Raw genomic sequence first — 18,083 nt, 5'->3', positions numbered from 1 at the left:
CCATCCTATAATGACCACAGGGAGAGTGCTTAATTCAGACGTGTGTATATTACCTCTCCTTGATCTTGCAAGGTGGGGAACATACAGGGTTTCAATTAGCATAGCTCAATTATAAACACCTGAAGGTCCAAACTGCTGCTTAAATTCTTCCTTGTATTCTAACGAGATGTGTTCTATTCCTAAAGTTTAGTTATGTCTGACTCTTCCACCATCAGAAGAACAACGAAAACCAGCTCCCTCAGAGGAGGAGGCAGAGGCAAACATATCTGGCTTAGGAGTTCGATGGGGAATGGTATATTTTTTGGAGGCTTTCCCTTTAAATTATTTCTGGTGGAGGCTGGATTTGGGTCCTGCTTCTGACTTGCTGAGGGCTATTTATGATTTATGTCAACCGTGGCTGGCTCTACGGAGAAAAAATGAACAGTGAGAATAAAGAATCCTAGTCCTCGCTGGTCCCCTGACAGGCAGCACCCTAGCTCTGAAGAGATGGGTACAATGTTTATATTCGATATTTTTCCTTTTTTCCCCCTTAAAAATAAAATTAAAATCATATATCTTTTTTAATTAGAGAACAAGTGCCATCATTTTTTTTTTTTACAGAGAAATGCCAAGCTGTGAATCTTTTCGTGGAGACTGGTCCTCTGAGATGTTCTGAAGCACAGTGGGGGAATTTTAAAACCAGTCAAATATTTTTTTTTCTTGGGGAAAGCAGGGATAGGTCATGGTGAGGAGTGGGTGCCATTAACATTTTATAGAAATCCCTAATACACCAGAGTCATCATAACGTTGCCACATGGTCTAAAACATCCCCGAAGAAAGAGTCACTGTCCCTCTTGGCTCTAAGGGAAGCTGGTAATCTATCCATTTTAATGATTTGCATGTTTAAAATATTCTATATGTGTATTCTTAAAATAGTTACTGTTCTATTGGCTCAATAATTCATGTACTAAAATCTCTCTGTATGTATATCATCAGCTCTGGGTCTGAGCCCTAAGTCAGTCTTGTAAAAACGCGACCAGATCCTTGCATGGTCTGCACTGGGGCAAGCAGCAGGCGCAGAATGCAGTCTGTAGCACGGCGATGCTGCTGCTATGCTCCCCTCAGCAGCTGTGTGTCTGTAGGCTTCGTCCTGCCTTGTTTTTTTTTTTAAAGTCAGAAAAAAAATACTACACAGGACACTGTTAGACAACAAGGTAAGACATGGGTACAGAGATGTAGACACAGCCTGAGGGCTGCTTGGGTGTCAGCCTTACAAACTGTGCTCTGCCTCATTTCCAACATCACCCAGGTAGAAGTCTCCCTCTCAACTGGTTTCTCTGCTGAAGCCTTTGCTCCTCCCCTGCCATGCCCACCCCACTGCCAGAGTGCTATGGCAGGGGTCAGCACCTGGCCCTGTTCTGCTCCAGTAACTCCATCTCAGAGGCAAAGGCCAAGGCCACTCCAGACAGCACCTCGTTTCCTCATCTCCTCCCACTCAGGTGTGGCCTTCAGCTGGAGGAGCAATGACCTCATTATTTTCTTGTTTCTTAAGCTCCCTATTCTATGCCTTATGGTGGTTTGAGTGAGGAATGCTCCCTATGGTCTTGGCTCGGGCATTTAAATGCCTAGTCTCCAGTTGGTGCCACTGTTTGGGGCGGCTTAGGATGTGTGGCCTTGCTGGAAGAAGTGTGTCACTCGGGGCGGGCTCTGAGAGTTTAAGGAATTCTCTCACTTCCAGACCACTCTGTTCTCAGCTTCCAGCCTACAGTTTAGGAGGTGAGCTTAGACCACCACCCTTTGCTCCAGCCACCATGACCTCATTCCACAGTCAGGGGTTCTTAACCAGGCCCTGTCTTCTCTAAGTTGCCTGGTATTTTTTCACGACAATATAAAAGCAGTTAATACAAGGCTGCTTGGGCTTGCATTTCCCTCTTTCTGGAAAGTTCTTCCCATGTGACTCCATCTCTCCATTTCCCTGGGTAAGTTATGAGAAAAAAATTCCCTGACCACTATGATAAGGTAGGAGCAACCTGTCCCAATCCCGTGATTCTGCCTCCTCAGTGACCCACTCTTACGGTCACTACATGTTTGTATGTTCCTTGTCCACATCTCTTCCCTAGAAATGAAGCTACATGGGGCTAGGAAGACAGGAGCATTACCACGTTTGTCCTTAGCTGCGCTGAGCACCTTGGTGCAAACGAATGTGTGAAAGGACATCAAAGTATGTGTGTGCGGGCTTCCTGCCTTTTAGACTGCCAGGGTGATATGCGTTTTTAGAAAGAAAAGAACCAACACTCTCTCATTCTGAGCTGGAGCCTCCACTTTGACCGCAGGATCTGTCTCCTGTACTTGGCAAACGCTGCTCATTCCTGAGGCTCACATTCATCTCACCCTTGGATGTATAGGGTGATGATGAAAGCCCAGAGGAATTTAGTGCATCTGAGTCACAGAAACACCCCACTGGCCAGCTGTCAGGTCCAACAGTAACTGTACAAAAGATGAAGACAGGGTCAGCATTTCTAGATCTCCCCTCTGCAGGTTGTGTTCAGGGCAGTCTCTGCTGATGGCAGTGGGTGGACTAGATTTTATAATCAACTTGATGTGTCACAAGGACTGCCGTGAGCCACTCCTGTGTGTTACCATAGCAAACTGAAGAGCTCTGGGTTGAACAATTGTTTTCTATTAAATTAGGTGACATCCTTCAGGCATTTGCTTGTGTCTCCTCCTGACCATTAACCATGTGTGGTGTTCTCATGTGTGTGTGGTATCTTAGCTGAACACTGTCATAGAAAATGTTTGAATTCCATCTTTAAATTCATAAGAACATTCTTGGTGTGTTTTTTTCTGTTTTACCTTTTTGAGACAGGGTTTCTCTGTGTAGCCCTGGCTATCCTGGAACTCACAGGATGGCCTTGAACCCAGACACCTGCCTGCTTCTGCCTCCCAAATTCTGGGATTAGAGGTGTGTACCACCATCACCAAGCACGAGAACATTCTTTATATCATTCAGAAATGTACATTTAGCAACAAAAATCACAGTAGACAGCAAAATAATGATGGTGTGATTATTTGAGATTACAGACTATAGAGAGCTTATCTAAACATTTAACAATGTCACTGTCTTGATGGTGGCATCCTACTAAAGAAAAATACCTCCTAAAATGAGCGTATGGTTCAGCCCCACTATGTCCTATAGAATTGGAAGAAAATCTGTCTGCATTATGGTATTTCAATGAGATGTTTATTAATTAACAGATTTTTTTTCTGTTAACATGCTTAGCTTCCTCCCAGGTATACCTAAAACATTGGTCTTATTTTAATAAAGCTATAAGACACAAACTCAATAAAAAGTTGAAGTCATGTAGGTGATTCCAACTCCTAAACCCAATATACATCAGCTGAAAAAGGATTTATGCTAAATTATTTGCATAGGTGAGTCAATTTTGTCACTTTTGATGATTAGATAAAATTTCATGGCTATCTTAGTGTGTGTCTATATGTGAGCAAGTTTCTAAAATTGTTTTTTAGGGACAGCAGAAGATAAAAATTTAACACAAGCAGCAATGACAAAAGTCAGATACTAGGTGTCGGTGCACATCTCTGCAAAGCCCAGGTGCGGGGAAGTAATGAATTTCATAACCACTGCTGATGGCTTTTGCAGAGGGAAGATTTCAAATAAACGCCTGTTTGCTTTGGGTGAGCTCCGCTGAGTTGGCCTTATTTGATTTCAGATCCTCCTAAGGGAAGAGATCTCAGGATTTCCTGCTGGTAACATGGAAAGGACACTTTGCTGAACTTGTATGACATCATCTGAGGCAGTAAAGGGCAGATAATTGTGGGTGCCTTCCCTGTTTGCCAGCCGCTTCTCGTCTTTAATCTACTGCATTTCCAAATGTCAACGTACGCCAAAGCCAAGATTTATAGGCTGCAGAAGTAAAGAAATGCCAAGAGAAGCCCTCTAGCTTTTGTGATATGTGTTAGCAGTCCTTAGCTGGGCTTTGCAAAGTGTTACCAGCTGCACATGGACGGCCTAATGATCCATGCAAGGATGCTTCACGGCCTAACCAGGGCTGAACAGATTCTGTCTCTGTTCCTAATGCAGTCATGAAACCACCCTTCCTCATTCACACCTGAATCACAACACAGAGAACATAGGTTTGAGAAAGGGAATATAATGAAATGAAATACATTTAACCAATTAATACCAGACTACACAGGAAAATATAACAATTTCCTTTTTTCCAAAAAGTCACTTATGCTAAAAAGGGTAAATGTAGCTGTCATAAAACACACACACACGCAACTGTGGGTATATATTGCACACACACACATATACATACAAAAAAAACAATAAAGTTGTAAGTCAAGCTGAAACCACTACACAAATATTCTGCAATACACTTAAAATACTACAGATAAGTAACTAATGCCAAACTATTTGAAAGATCTTATTCTAGGCATACAGTTGACACGCTCTTTCTGAGACTAAATGAATTTCTTTGTTATGCCAAACCCCTCAACCTCAGCGTATTGAAGAAACATGAACGAAGATGGTCTTACCTCATACTCGAAGTCTTCTGCTCTCTCTGCCTCAGGTGGCAAATTGGGGACGTACTCATTGTCTTCATAAAATCCATGCTCCATTGGGTGGAGAGAGTGGCAGCTGTGGGGAAGGCAGCGGCAAGGTAACTATGAATCCCACGGATTGTCTCCATGATTAAAATGGAGTTTGGAATGTCACCTTAGCCTTTCCAGCTCAGGAGTAAGATCTGTTTATGGCTAAAGTGATTCTGCCTTCAATAGAAGCCCTTGCTTTTCTTTCTCCCCATTGGTAAAGCCCATCAAATGCCCTATTTCTGAAGGCTAGGGGGACGGCTCTGGGCTCTAGTTCCATTTTGCAAAGACACCAATGTGAATTTTCCCATTGTTCATGGTGCTTCATGGACTGTCTGACATGCTTCCATTGCCCTGAGCGTGACAACCCCTTCATAGGCATGTTTCATTTAAAATTGCTGCCTACGATGGTGCAAGGCCACAGGTCCAATCTGGCTGTTCATTGTCGTTTTCAAAAGCATACGTTTTTCAGATGATAAAATATATCCACATTGCTGTCTGTTTCTCAGGACTCTACCTCATGTTCTCTCTCATGGCCCAACCCTCCCCTTTGATAAAAGGCATGCGCACAAATAATAAATACATTCCTGGTGACAGATCTCTGCTATTGTGGACATTGTCCAGCAAGTTCAATTAGCATATGCTAGCCCTGCTTTGTCTAAACGGTGAGTCCTTTGTTGATGTCCTCTTACAGGGTCGGATTAAATTCTCACCTGCAACTTCTTACTACTTCTATGGCTGCTGCTTGGCTAAAGCTAAGTGATGTGAGACCAGACAGCAAAAGCGGTACAAGGGAGCATCCTGACTGCTTGTCTAATGGGTGGATACACCCCCCTTGCTCTGCAAACAAGGAGAAGGTGACAGCTCTTTGTCTGGGGCATTGATGTGTTCCCTTTGCTCTTCAGCTGGTAAGAAGGGAACGCTGCCATAAGGAAGACCTCAGTCATTTCACAAACATTTCCTGAGTGCCCACCAGATGCCAGGCTCTGGGCCAAGGGCTGGAAACATGCTCATGCACAGATTCTAATTCTTGCCTTAATGAATGAGGAAGGCAGTAGAGTGGCAATTTTAGTATAAGGAAATAATTAAAAGAAAAATATGCACACTGTGGGGTCACTTGGTGAGGACAGAGATGCTGCAGCAAAGTGGAGAGCTACAGGACTTGGGGGAAGTATCTGTCCACACCACTCAAGGGATGCCAGTCTCCACCCAAAGCAGAAGTCAGACTCTGGAACTTCCTCGCTGTGTGGTCTTAGCCAAGCGCCTCACATGTGTCTCCTCATCTGCAACATCGGGAAGGTAATAATACAGGAACTCTCTCCCAAGGCTGCCACGAGGACTCAATAGAGCAGGCATGTAAAACACTTGGAATATTTCCTGAAACGTATTCAAGTCAGGTAATAAAAGCTAACTTTCTACTCAAGAAAGCATGAATTTCATTTGTTTGTTTATTGTTCATTCCCAATGCAAAATAGAAATACTAGGGGCTACTGGCTTTACAGCGGTTCACCGTTTCATTTTTTTGTACTTGGTACAAAAGTTACTGAATATGTAGTGGGGGAATGAAGACAGACAGACAGACACACACACACACACACACACACACACCACAGGCTGTGTCCTCTTGCAAGCTGAAGTCTCGACACAGTTTCAAAAACTTGCTTCGACCTTAGAATTGCCTTGAGGAATGTTTGGAAAATTGTTGTTGCGCAAATCCACTCTAAAATGTCTTAATTAATTGGCTGGAGGCAAGACTGGGGCTCCTATGAGTGTTCCTTAGGGCTCCCAGGAGAGCCCGCTGTGTGCCCGTGACTCACTGAAACGGGCTACGGAAGTGACTAGTAGGCTGGGACCGGGCACACTAACATGGGTGTTTTACAAACTAGAAGCTGGGATAGAGAAAGCAGTGAAAATGCAGCCTGAAGGGACCATTGCTCTTAGCAAGCAACTCTGGGCAATGTGTGAAAATTACTTAACACAGAGAACACAATGTGTGGGACCAAAACCAGACAGGTGACATTATTTAAATAAAACACCCCGCCTTTAAATTTTATAAAATTAAGAGGAAAATTCCTTTAATTGCACCTTATTTCAGAGTGCTGTGTTTATTTACTCTGTGAAAAGCAAGACTCCTTGTTTGCATCTCAATACATCTGGTAATTGGTTTCTTTGGAGAATTGTAGTTGAATTAAATCAATTTCCTGGATTCTTTTGTAAAGAAAGGAAAAGCCAGGGAGAGAGAGGTGACTCAGGGAGGAGAACATGGTGCCAGCATGTCACTTTCACCTGAGCCTTAATGAGGCTTCTTGGCAGCTTTGGTGAGAAAAGTTATTGCCCTGACTTTTACTCTGAGCCTTGGGGTAGAGAGAACAAGGCTAGGGAAGCAGAGCTGGGCTTCTCACTGTGCCTCCGGAAGTCCGATTCCAGAGCACAGCTAACTGTGTCACCAGGTAGGAGAGCGGCAGGGATAGCTGAGAACTAACTGAGAGCACACACGCAGTGGGGGAGATATTTCCAAACAGAGCTGGGAGTCTGTCCCTGAACTGTCAACTTCTGGGGGACCTGGCTCTTTCTAATGCCTGCTTTAGACGGCGAATGACCAACAAACAAGGCATTAGGAGGAAAGAGAGAAGGAGAGATAGATACCTGTCTGAAAGCAGAAACGGACAGGTGTCTGGCACTGGAGGAGTGAGGGGTCGAAGCTTGGCCAGAGCCATGATGTGTTCAAATGTGATGTCCGTCTGTGTGCTGGCATTCATGAGCTGGACTTCCGGGACCATGCCGTATGGCGGTCGGCTGAGGGGAGTCCGTCTTAACACCTGCACCACGATAGGCTCCTTGGCGGTTCGAAAAGCTTCCACTGCCTCTTCATGGGTGGCCTTTGACAGATCCTTGCCATTGACCTATGAAGACACAAGGGCAGTGCACGTCTTAAAGAAAGGAAGGCTTCCAAAACAGATTGAGCAGCGTTCATATGAATTGTTTGAAGGATTATTTAATCAGACATCAACATTTGCTGAACTATCTGCCAACATAAGGAATCAACAAACTAGGAAGAAAAAACCACTTTTACAGTTTTATGAAGTATCTGGAGTTGATCAATAAAATACCATCAGAATTGTTAATAAAGTTTTAATGGTTTAACACTACATCAGAAAATGAAAAGTTTTTACATTGGTCAAAATCTTCAGCTTAGAGCCGGGCGGTGGTGGCGCACGCCTTTAATCCCAGCACGTGGGAGGCAGAGGCAGGCGGATCTCTGTGAGTTCGAGGCCAGCCTGGGCTACAAGAGCTAGTTCCGGAACAGTCTCCAAAAGCTACAAAAGAAACCCTGTCTCGCAAAAACCAAAAAAAAAAAAAATCTTGGTAGAAACAGTACATATATAAGCATACAACACTTAAAAAATACCAATCTTTTGTGATATTTTTAGTATTTAACTAAAAACCATCTGAAATTTACTTTTTTAGGATATTGTACAATTTTATTATATTCATGCTATTCAAGACCATGTTATTGAAAGTATGCATCATATAAAGCCATCACAATTCAGCGTGGTCCATCAGCCAGCAGTATCAACATCATGGAGAAGACTGTGAACATGCAGAATCCCTGAATCTATGTCAGACCTGCCAAGGCTGAGTTAGCGTTTTGATAAGATCCCAGATGACTCTGACATCCTTAAAATGAGCACTGTTCTAAATCCCTTAGCGAGAGGATGCCCCACCCCTTCAGCGTCCTCACCCGTTTCCGCACCTAACTCATCAAGATAGCTGCAGACATAAAAGATGGGGGAAGTTGCCATCCCTTCTCCCTTATTATCAACAGTGACAGGCCATTTGCATTTCGTGGGACTCTTCCTTATCTGCCTTCTAAAGGCCATCGATGTCCCCCAGTGTTTGTAGAATCCAAACTTTCTGCACAGTTCTCCTCTCTCCCAGACTGCTCTTAAATGGTGTCACACTATTGCCCTCAAATAGGTCCTGGTAACATAACCTGTCAGGGGAGGGTCTTCTAATAAACATCTCTAGAATGCAGAACTATGCGAAATTAATCAATCTTGGCTTTTGCAAATATGAAGAGATATTTAGCAGCAACATAATGTCCCAAACATCCTAAACGGGGTCAATCAGACATCTGTCTAAGCCACTGGTTTGTTGGTGAAGCAGTGATATCTGCCATGAGCTGGCAAACTCTCAAAGAGCCCCGAGAGTATCTAACGAGGGAAGGACGTCATGTTGGCTGTGTAACAATTGCTTACATTCAAATGAGCACATTCTCTCTCCCGGAGTAGACAAAGAAAGTGTGTCTGCTCAGAGCAAGTGTGAGGTCATGGGATGATGATACGATGCTAGGTGAAGGCATCATGTCATAGCGAGACAAGTTTAATGATCTAGGAGAGCTAATTTGCTCAATGGACCCTGAAAGAGTTAATGTTCCCTCAGAAAATGAGCAATTCAGTTTCCAGACCAGCAAAACACGTCCCAGTTCCATTGTTGGATCATTAGGGAAACTCAGATGGCGATCTGATTGGCACTTAGCGAAAGGCACACATTCACCAGCCCACGCGTTCACATTCCGATTCTTGTCTCTGTGCACTGAACTTGGAGAAAGATCCTAAGATTTCACTGGCAGCAGCTTGGCTTGTTTAACTTGGTCATGGAGGGTATGTAGACATAGGACACTTAGGTAAACAGCTGTTCATTCCTTGAGCTTGTTCTAGGTGACTGTGCCCCAGGGCTAGGGCTGCCAGCATCCCCCTGAGGATAGACAGAGAATCAGAAACAGAGGCCAGAATGCAGGAGTACAACCCCAGCCCAGTGACGAACATTGCCATCTTCCATGTCGCCCAGTATGGCCAGTATTCATGAGAGAATTAACAAGCAGCACTTGAGAAGCTTCCAGGGTCAGAATGGAGGTGAGAACTGCCGCCTCATTTCCCCAAGTCTTTTACCCTTAAATTTAGAATTTAGTGCACTTTTTCTTGCTGTGTTCTACTCTACTTCTCTCTGAAAAAAAAAAAAAAAAAAAAAAAAAAAAAAAAAAAAAAAAAAAAAAAAAAAAAAAAAAAAAAAACTCCTAGTGTCTTCCTACCGATTTACCCTCTCCTGGAACTGTCTTGCTATGTTACCTTTCAGACAGTCTGGCATCAAAAGCAACCACTTCCTGTCAGTGACAGGGTGAAGTACTACACCCCTTGGAAGGCGCTTCAAGCAATGTCTAAGGAAAGGGGAAATGTGTCGCCAGGTTTGCCACAGTCACACATTAGAATCTACTGGTGCATAAAGTGTGTCTGCCAGCAAGCGATAGACAGACAATGTCATTAATCTAGTGTTCCCCTGAGGGGGCTCGATGTCTTGACTGGGTTAACCTAAGTTTTATGTTCAGCATTTGTGTTTGTTTTAGTGACCTTCAAAGCAAAAACAACTTTAAAAATTGAGTTTCCAGAATCTGTGGAGTGTGCCAGGTAAGGTAGGAGAATAGGAACCCTGCTGCTGAACCTTATGAAAGAAGAGTTTAAAACACACTAAGCTTTTGCTCTGCAGAAAGATAATGTCGATAGACGGCTGACTGGAGCTAGTGGAAGTCTCTGCAGAGAAACAGGCAGGAAGACTTAAGACCGGAGATCTGCTGGAAACCCGCTCCAACTGGTACCACATCAACCTGCCTGGGAAGCTGCCCTGGAGAGAGCAGTGCACGGGGAAAATAAAGCTGTTCCTCATAGGCTCCAGATCTGCAGAACCAGAGGAGGCCGCGGTAGAAGCCAGGGGCCCCAGGGAGTTACCAGTACCACACAGAGTCTTCTGGAGACAAAAGGATCTGAGAAGCTCACCCTTCAACTCACGACAGCTCTACCAGCACGACATCTTCTCTTGATTTCTTATGCCTTTCTACTTAATTTCCACTCTTGCATACACGTGTCATGATGGTTTTGTTCTCGTTTGTGTATTTCTTGGGGTTTTGAGAGCATTGTCTGTGATTATCCACCCAGTTCCCTCTAACCGTTCTTTAGTACACTTTTCAGCTCATCTCATAAACCCCCATTCCTATGTCCCTCTTTTCTGTTGTTTTCTAGGCCTTGCATCCTCCCCTTTCACTTCCCATTGGTGATCTACCACACAGTATCCTGACTTTCCCCTCCCTGTGCTTCACAAAGTTGACACAAGATTTAATTCTCCTCCTTACCCACCCTACTTTCCCCAGACTTCTAATCGCATTAACTAAAATCTGAATATACTCCACATTCTCTCTGGTTAGTTAGCTTCCCCACAGTTACTGAGGTCGAGGAGGCCATTGTTATTAATTGACTAGTACATTTGAATAGTAGCGATGTTACCTGGGATTCCTCTCCCACTTAACATAGTACTTAGGGGATAATCCAGAGCTTGCACCAGGAACCCTGAGCTCCTGAACTGAGGAATTATTTTCTGAACAACACATTCAAGTCCACTGCACCCAAGTATTATTTTACAATTGCAAATACTACACTGAAATAAATGTAGTTAATAAAAACTAACACAATGAAGTAACATGTGTAACCCCCCCAAAAAAAACCTAACAAAAAAAAAGTATAACGTCTATAAAACAAAGCTATCAGTGTGACTAGATGAAGGCTCAGAGAACTCAAAATAGTGATTACAAGAATGTTCAAAGAGACTAACAAAGAGCCTAACGGAATAAGAAAGGCTATGGATGATATGAAAGAGGAATTCAACAAAAAGAGAAATACTGGAGAAAATTGAATTTGAAATGCTTGCAAAAAAAAAGCACAGTGAGTCAAATTTAAAAAAAAAAAAAAACCCTCCAAAATCTCATTAACAGAATACATTACAGAGAAAACAGATTATTGGAGCTTGAACGGTGAAGGAGGAACTGAAGCAATCTAACCAGGACAAAGATATGATGATGACGATAATAATAATGATGATAGTAATAGTAATAATAATAATAAGTCCCCAGTAAGCATTTCCATATACAAGTAACACTCTGGAAAATAACAAACCTGAGTTTATTAGTCATAGAAGTATAATCTTGTTTTAAAGGCATAGAAGACATTTTAAAAAGAATCATAAGAGAACATTTCCCAGAGTGAACAAAAGAGGTGCCAATCCAAATATAGGAGACTTTTAGGAAACAAACAAGAAAACCCAAAACAATCTTCTACCATTATATGATAGAGGCTTCCAGAGCTCTAGTGGATGACATGCAGGTGTACGGGCAGCATATGGACTCAGTGAGGAAAAACAGAGAAAGAGAAGATATGATGTCATGAAGGAGATATGTAATGAGGATTCCAGAAAGTTGGATGGCAGCAAGGTGGGGGGTAGATATGACAAAAATACACCTCATGCATGTATAAAACTCTCTAAAATAAATATTATATTAAAATGAGTTTCCATAATCATTCCTTGTGTACCTATGCGTTAAGGTTAATTTTGACAATTTTAGTCTGTATAATAAAATCTGCAGAAATGTAAAATTCACTGAAAAGCATTTTGGCATGCAAAAATACCAACTAGTTCTCATGGCAACATTGAGTGTATACCAATACCATTAACATTTATGCAGAAGATCATTTGCTGTTTAGTCTATGACCTGTACACTTATTCATTCGCAATCCTGGCATTTATATGCAAATTTAATTCTGTGCTCTAAGAACAGTCAAATATAATCTTTCAAAAGGACAATCAATGTAATCTCAAATATCTTACTCCTCTATTGGGCAGTGCTCTTTTCTGTCAGCTACCATATGGCTGACCTCTATTTTCATAAGCCATTTAATATCTCTCAAAGTAAAGAGGTCTCTGACCTTTAAAGGCTCTGATGCCCCACGTGCTCTCCTAGAAAATGTGAGCACTACTAATACTAAACAGTTTTTTCACTTCACTTGAAGTTCATCAACATATTGTTAGCCTTCTAAAAGGTCACCATTTTATAAATTATGGCTTTCACAACAGAAAAAAATAGATTAATTAGGATTTTTTTCTGGCAGTTGCCTTGCTCAGTTTTCTGCAGGTAGGGCTAGAGGAAACAATATCCGAAGAATATCTACCCTTCTGTGAGAAACCTGTGCAGCAAATCAATAAATAATTAGTTATAAGAACCAGATTTTCAAGTAGTGAAATTTTAAAGCATTAGGGGTTTGGTGTTTCATGAGCCCTGTCCTTATGATTCTGGTACTTCATTGCCGTGCCTGCTTCCCCTTCCCTTCCAGATCCTTCTATGGTTCAGTCTTAAACATGAATTTGTATGGACAATGAACAGAGCTTATTTGCTTTGTAATTTAGGACAGGAAGTAGAGAAGCCCTCTAGAAAAGGTAGAAAGAAAAAGTAGAAAGCTAACCCTGATGCTCAGTGTCAACAAGGTAATCTTTCATTGTGAGAAACAGAAAAGCTGATGTGGGGAAAGACAAAAAGGGGCAGAGAGGCTTAGAAGCAGAGCTGCTGGAAAGCTGTGGTGTTAAAATCTGCCAGCTCTTGGGCCAGAGCTTGAAGTCTTCATGCAAAGGAGTTTCTTGAGGAGGTACAGTTGAACTCAATCATCCTGTAGGAAAGGGGACTTCAGTGAAGGGATTTTGAGATGGAATGAGTGAGAAATCAAGCACCATAAAGAAAATTGTACAAATGCATGTCACTATAATAACTGGAAATTGGTAAGGGCATCTCAAGCTTGCTACAGTTCTGTTTCAATGAAGCAATTACAGCGTAACTGCAAATATCTGCTTAGTTGACATTGGGAACAGGCCGGCCATCTCAGAGGGCGAGGACTGCGACCTGAAAAGGTATGTAAGCCACTTGACTCAAGGTAAGTGGGAAAGCAGACATGTGACAAAACAGGGTACCAAGTAGACCAAGGCAAAGAAGAGGAGGGGAGAGGCCAAGCATAAGTTCCAAGACAAGTAGAGGCACGGGGTTATCTTCATGCACACTAAATAGGAGAATGGGGCTATCCTCAGGCAGACTAGACAGTTGGACAGGGAGATGCTCATGCAGATTAAATATGGCAGAGGGTTATCCCCAGGGGGACTAGATTCTGGCATAGGGCTATGCTCATACAGACTAAATAGTGGGGATGTGCTCATGAAGACTAAATTGGGGGCTGGACGCAAGTGAAGATTCTTAACTGAATTAAGTGTGCGATCTGATCACCCAATGAACACCCAATGATCACCCAATGGACACGATGTCTGATTGCATGACGTTCTTCCCCCAATCAGTTCTACGTTGAAAAATAGTTCTGCGATTATATATCTGAGTGATGGCTTGTGATGAACACATAGAAGTTTTTTGATGTATGGAAAATAGGTGTCATGTTTTTGGAAGTAATTACTTTTTTATTATATTGGTGCTTCAATTTTAAGTGGATAAAAATTCACTTTTCAGCAGTCGGTGCAAAGGATGTGTGAATTCATTTGTTGTGGCAGATGGACTAATTAATCCCTAGCAACCTGTGAAAGTAAGTAAAGAAGGCAGCTTTTCATATGTAAACCATATTATGGTAATGTTTGACAACGCTTCTGTTTGATGGGATCATCTACACTTTTGGAAGCACTGAACAAACCGGTTACTCATTCTGACACTTCCCAGGGGCCAAGTGTCTCCACTTGGATACAAGCTGCTTCTCTTTGATTGTTTTTCCTCCACAGCCAACCACATTCACAAGTCTCCTGATACCAAGAAAACAACTGGCTTCCTACTTTTGAGTTCAAAGAAGTCACCAATGAGTGATCAGTTCTAGAATTAACTATCTGGGACGGATGAGAGTTTCAAGTCCCCCACGCCTCTTAAGAATAATATAGGTTTCTAAGCATCTATATCTTCCAAGAGAGAATAAATGTAAGAGTATTTAATAAGCTGCACGTGGTGGCAAACTGCTTGATGCCTGCACTTGGAAGGCAGAAGCAGTTGGCTCTCTGTAAGTTTGAGACAAACCTGGCCTATGTAACAAGTTCCAAGACAGCCAGGGCTTCATAGGGAGACCCTGTCTCAAAATTTTAAAAAAAAACCTTAATAAAGGAAGTATAGATACCAGTGATTCTGTACCGCTATGTCCCAATTTCAGATTGAAAATATGAATGGCTGGAGTGTTATAATTCTGCTTGGATATGATGCTTCACCTGCTTTGTTTAACTTTAAGTTTTTATAAAAAAAATTATCAGCGAGAAAACAACTTGTGCTGGGTAGGTATATATTCATTATTCATGTAACTAGTATGTAAAACCATAGTCCTCATTGACCTCCATATTCGATGTGTTCCATGTCCTCTGCAGAGAGTCCAGTGGTCAGATGTGGGGAAGATTATACAGTAAATATCCATGTGACAAAATGAGCACGTGCACCCAGAGGTGGGCCTTAAGCTTCTTCTGTCCTGTCTGGACCATGAGGGAGAGGTGACTTTATTTTCTTTTGTATGAGTCTGCCACACATTCCCCAGAGCTCTGAAACTCCCAGGATTTAGGTACGTGGTTGGCCCAGAGAATGCAAACTCCTGGCATTGGACCCTCCTGTTCTGTCCACTGATTTACAGTTCTGTGCAGAAAAGAGTACTGGTGTTCTGCGCACAGATCCTCTTCCAATCAGCTGTTACTGGCCTCTTGTATGTCTGTGTGTGTGTTACATGCTCTGGACTTGTATGATACCCCAGTGAAGACCATTGCTTAGGTTATAACTTGTGACATTTTTGCATCCTCTCCTGCTAAATGCTTTGTATGGTACTATGGTGGTTTGAATAGGAATAGTCCCCATAGGCTTATATATTTGAAGGCTTGGTTATTAGGGAGTGGTGCCACTTGACAGGGATCAGGAGGTGTGGCCTTATTGGAGGAGGCGTGGCCTTTTGGAGTAGGTGTGGCCTTATTGGAGGAAGTGTGTCACCGGGCATGGGTTTTGGGGTTGCAGAAGTCCAAGTCAGACCCAGTGGCACTCTTTTTTCTTGCTGCCTGTCAATCCTGATGTAGAAACCTTGGCTCCTTCTCTAGCGTCATGTCTGCCTGTATGCTGCCATGCTTCCTGCCATGATGAGAATGGACAAAACCTCCAAAACTGTGAGCCAGCTCCTATTAAATGCTTTCCTTTGTAAGAGTTGCCATAGTCATGGTATCTTGTCACAGCAATAGAACACTGACTAAGACAGACACCATACACATCAACAACTAACAAACTTGGTTAAGTTAAAATTAATTATATATGCAATCCTGTTGAAGACTTCCAGCAATCTAGCGGGGCTTTCACACAATTATGAGTCAGGAGGCTGAGGTAGGAAGGTATCAGGTTCTAGTGTTCTAGTGTGTCTTATGCTACCTAGTAAGACCTGGTCTTGAAATCCCCCAATGGGGAGGGGGGTGGTCACAACACCACAACAGTGGTTCAGCCTGCTGCTCTGTGATCTACCCATGGTTCACTCTGATAAAATTTCTCAACATAAGCCATGCCCTCTTTTCCTTTCATTTTCGGATGTAAAGAATCTGCTGTAATCTTTTCAAAACTGTTCATGAATCAATTCATAAGCATGCTTAGAAAACTTCTTGGGGCTGCACCTTTCACAAATGCTATTTCCTCTGCTGCCTTATGTTTGAATCAATCATTTCTTCTGTACTTTTTTCCCCAGTTGCTGAGTTCAGTGCAGCCACTTTGGGATTTAACACATTCTGAGTCCTTTCCATGGCCTCTGCAACCATCCCATGTTCTCTATGTGGCTTGCTCACCAATGATAAGAAGACATGCTTTTCCCCATGTGGCTTTCAGGTTGCCAGTGCTTGCTGTTTTGCTTACATCCCTGTCTCACCTTCCAGTTCTACACACAAGAAAGACTTGTCTGAGCAACTCCCATTCCTTCTCTGAGTTTGTCTGATAATATGGAGCACACGATAAAAATGGATTGCGCTTTCAAAGTTGTAAGCAGATACTGAAAGAACTCACTGCACAAAGCCAAATGCATCCCACAACCTATGTGTTAACTAGATTAAATCTTTTCCCACAGTGTAATATATACTAAAGCACCACGGTCTAGCCAATAAACAGGTACAGGCATCCTTTATCAATTAAAAATCAAACAGATAAAGACTTCCCTTTATTGCTCTTCCCTAGATTTTTTTCCCTCTCATTTGACAACCATCTCTTCATTTTTCCCTACCATTAAATCTTCTTCCACTTAATTATTTGTGCCTTGTGGTTCTGTCCAGAACTCTGATCAATATGAGTAGCCCCTGTGGTCCGGCCATAGCGGTACAACTTGCAGCATGGGCACTTCAGAAGCTGAGGCCTAAGCACGATTATGACTTTGCGTCCAACCTGGGTTACACAATGAGACTTTGTCAAACAAAACAAAACAACAAAACAACAAGAAACAAAGGACAAACAAAAAACTTTGTGCTTTGGAAGATTCCTAATTTAAACAATAACAACAAAGAAAGGCAGAGAAAGCTGCTGTGTGTATCTATGTGACTTAACCCTGCTGTTAAAATTACTTATGGCTGGCTGGGCAGTGGTGGCTCACACCTTTAATTCCAGCACTCAGGAGGCAGAGGCATTTGGCTCTCCCTGAGTTCAAGGCCAGCTTGGTCTACAGAGCTAGCTCCAGAACAGCCAGGGCTACATAAAGAAAGACTGTCTTGACAAACACAACAAAACAGAAGACTGCTGAAGAAAACTGGCTTTCCTGCCCTCAGCAGCTATCAGCTGCCATAGTTCCTCAGCTGGGGGAGGGGGCACCTCAAGGGCCCCTCCTCTGTCCATGCTGATACTTACTGGCTTGGTCTTGTGCCGCTTTTGGTTAGGCAGCCATAGCTGCTGTGATCTCATGAACACACTAATTTGACCAGTCTTTCATGCCCACTGGCCTGCATGATATTTCTGTCTCCTGTTCCCTGTACGTTGAGATGTGGGGGTATTATGTAGATGTCTGATTTAGGGCTGAGTACTACACAGTCACCTATCCTCTGTATATTGGCCAGTCATAAATCTCTGAATTGGCTGACATCTTGGAACTTTTTGACGAGCAAAAATGATGTCAGATTGACCTGTTACAAAAATATTGTTTTGTTATTAGTTAAAAATGGATTTATGCTATAATCATTTAGAGTTCCCAAATAGTTATATGGAATCGGCTGATGAAGACCTTCCTACAGAGTTTGCTTCTGTTCTCATGTATCTTTTAAATTTTTTCAAGATAAGATTAAAAGTAGTGTGTGTGTGTGTGTGTGTGTGTGTACACGCACGTGTGCACCAAGTATGTATAGATGTCACCTGAGTCCAGAGGAGAGTATGAAATCCTCTGAAACTAGACTTTTATGAGGTTATGTGGCTGCCCAAATGGATTCTGGGAACCCAGCTTGGGGTCCTCTGGAGGAGTGGGAAGTGCTCTTAACTGCTGAGCCCTGGTCTCTTGCATACCTTTAGAGAAACACACCCTCACTCCCGAAATTGATTTCATCTCATCTGTGCATGAGAAGATGCACGCGCATGTGCAAACACACATCCCTATAGGCGAAAA

General features: G+C 42.6%; 1 protein-coding gene across 2 annotated transcripts in view; it reads right to left on the bottom strand.

Annotated features, from left to right (window-relative positions):
- The window catches only part of Pdzrn4 (PDZ domain containing ring finger 4), a 336,730-nt gene that overhangs the window by 64,216 nt on the left and 254,431 nt on the right, over nt 1-18,083 (bottom strand). For both annotated transcript variants that reach the window (XM_038342516.1, XM_038342517.1), the window contains 2 exons: nt 7,240-7,496; nt 4,540-4,642 (listed from right to left, as the gene is read on the bottom strand). In XM_038342516.1, the coding sequence (XP_038198444.1) occupies nt 4,540-4,642; nt 7,240-7,496 (360 nt within the window). The remainder of the gene's footprint in view (nt 1-4,539; nt 4,643-7,239; nt 7,497-18,083) is intronic.

The sequence above is a fragment of the Arvicola amphibius genome, chromosome 9 (assembly GCF_903992535.2).
Source record: "Arvicola amphibius chromosome 9, mArvAmp1.2, whole genome shotgun sequence".
Taxonomy (NCBI): Eukaryota; Metazoa; Chordata; class Mammalia; order Rodentia; family Cricetidae; genus Arvicola; species Arvicola amphibius.
Note: the sequence above shows the minus strand (reverse complement) of the source record. Positions and strands in the feature narration are given on the sequence as shown.